At 56.0% G+C, this 743-nt stretch overlaps 1 protein-coding gene across 1 annotated transcript; it reads left to right on the forward strand.

Annotated features, from left to right (window-relative positions):
* Window positions 1–2: 2 nt before the first annotated feature.
* On the forward strand, window positions 3–575 carry TraAM80_02939 (putative ribonucleoprotein p18, mitochondrial precursor; the record flags this gene model as incomplete). Its single annotated transcript, XM_029379926.1, has 1 exon — window positions 3–575. The coding sequence occupies one exon, from the start codon at window positions 3–5 to the stop codon at window positions 573–575; it is 573 nt and encodes a 190-aa protein (XP_029240349.1).
* Between the last annotated feature and the right edge of the window lie 168 nt (window positions 576–743).

Genomic DNA, 743 nt, shown 5'->3' on the forward strand with positions numbered 1-743 from the left:
CGATGCGACGCGCCACTAGCCAACTGATCCGCAACACCTCCGTTGCTGCAGCGGCCCGCTTTGCCGCGACCAGCAGTGCAAAGAAATACGACTTGTTCGGCTACGAGGTGGACACCAACACGGCCCCGTGGATCGAAAAGATCAAGAAGTGCAAGTACTACGACGAGGCCGGCGAGGTGCTTGTGAACATGAACGTGGGCAACTGCCCGCCCGACATCGCGACGTACAACGCAGCGCTGCAGTGCATCTACGAAGCACCCTCGAAGCAGGCGCAGCCCGTGGAGAACGAGAGCAAGTTCTGTGCGATGCTGGACCTCATGGAGGAGATGAGCCACCGCAACAAGATGAAACCGAACGAGGAGTCCTGGACGTGGGTGATGAAGGAGTGCGTGAAGAGCGGGCAGTTCCGCCTCGGCTATTGCATCCAGAAGGTGATGGAGGCGGAGTTCAAGTCGTGCCCTGCCGACCTCGTGAAGCAGAACGATGCGAACGCGGAAAAGGCCAAGACGGAGGGTGAGGAGCACCCCGGCCACCTCTCAAAGCAGGTCGGCCTCTTCGACGTGAAGATTGAGTAGGGAAGGGTAGTCTAATGTGTTTGTGTCTGTTGAATGCGTGTGAGACGAACGGTGTTAAAATAGGTAGGAGTTATTCTCGGGTTATTAGCGTTTGGTTGAATGAGATGTTTGGCGAGAAAATGGGTACATCTCTGTACGTGTGTGTGTGTGTAAGTAGGTGGGAGATGT

This window comes from Trypanosoma rangeli, assembly GCF_003719475.1.
Source record: "Trypanosoma rangeli strain AM80 chromosome Unknown Tra_15.4_contig_00071, whole genome shotgun sequence".
Lineage (NCBI taxonomy): Eukaryota > Euglenozoa > Kinetoplastea > Trypanosomatida > Trypanosomatidae > Trypanosoma > Trypanosoma rangeli.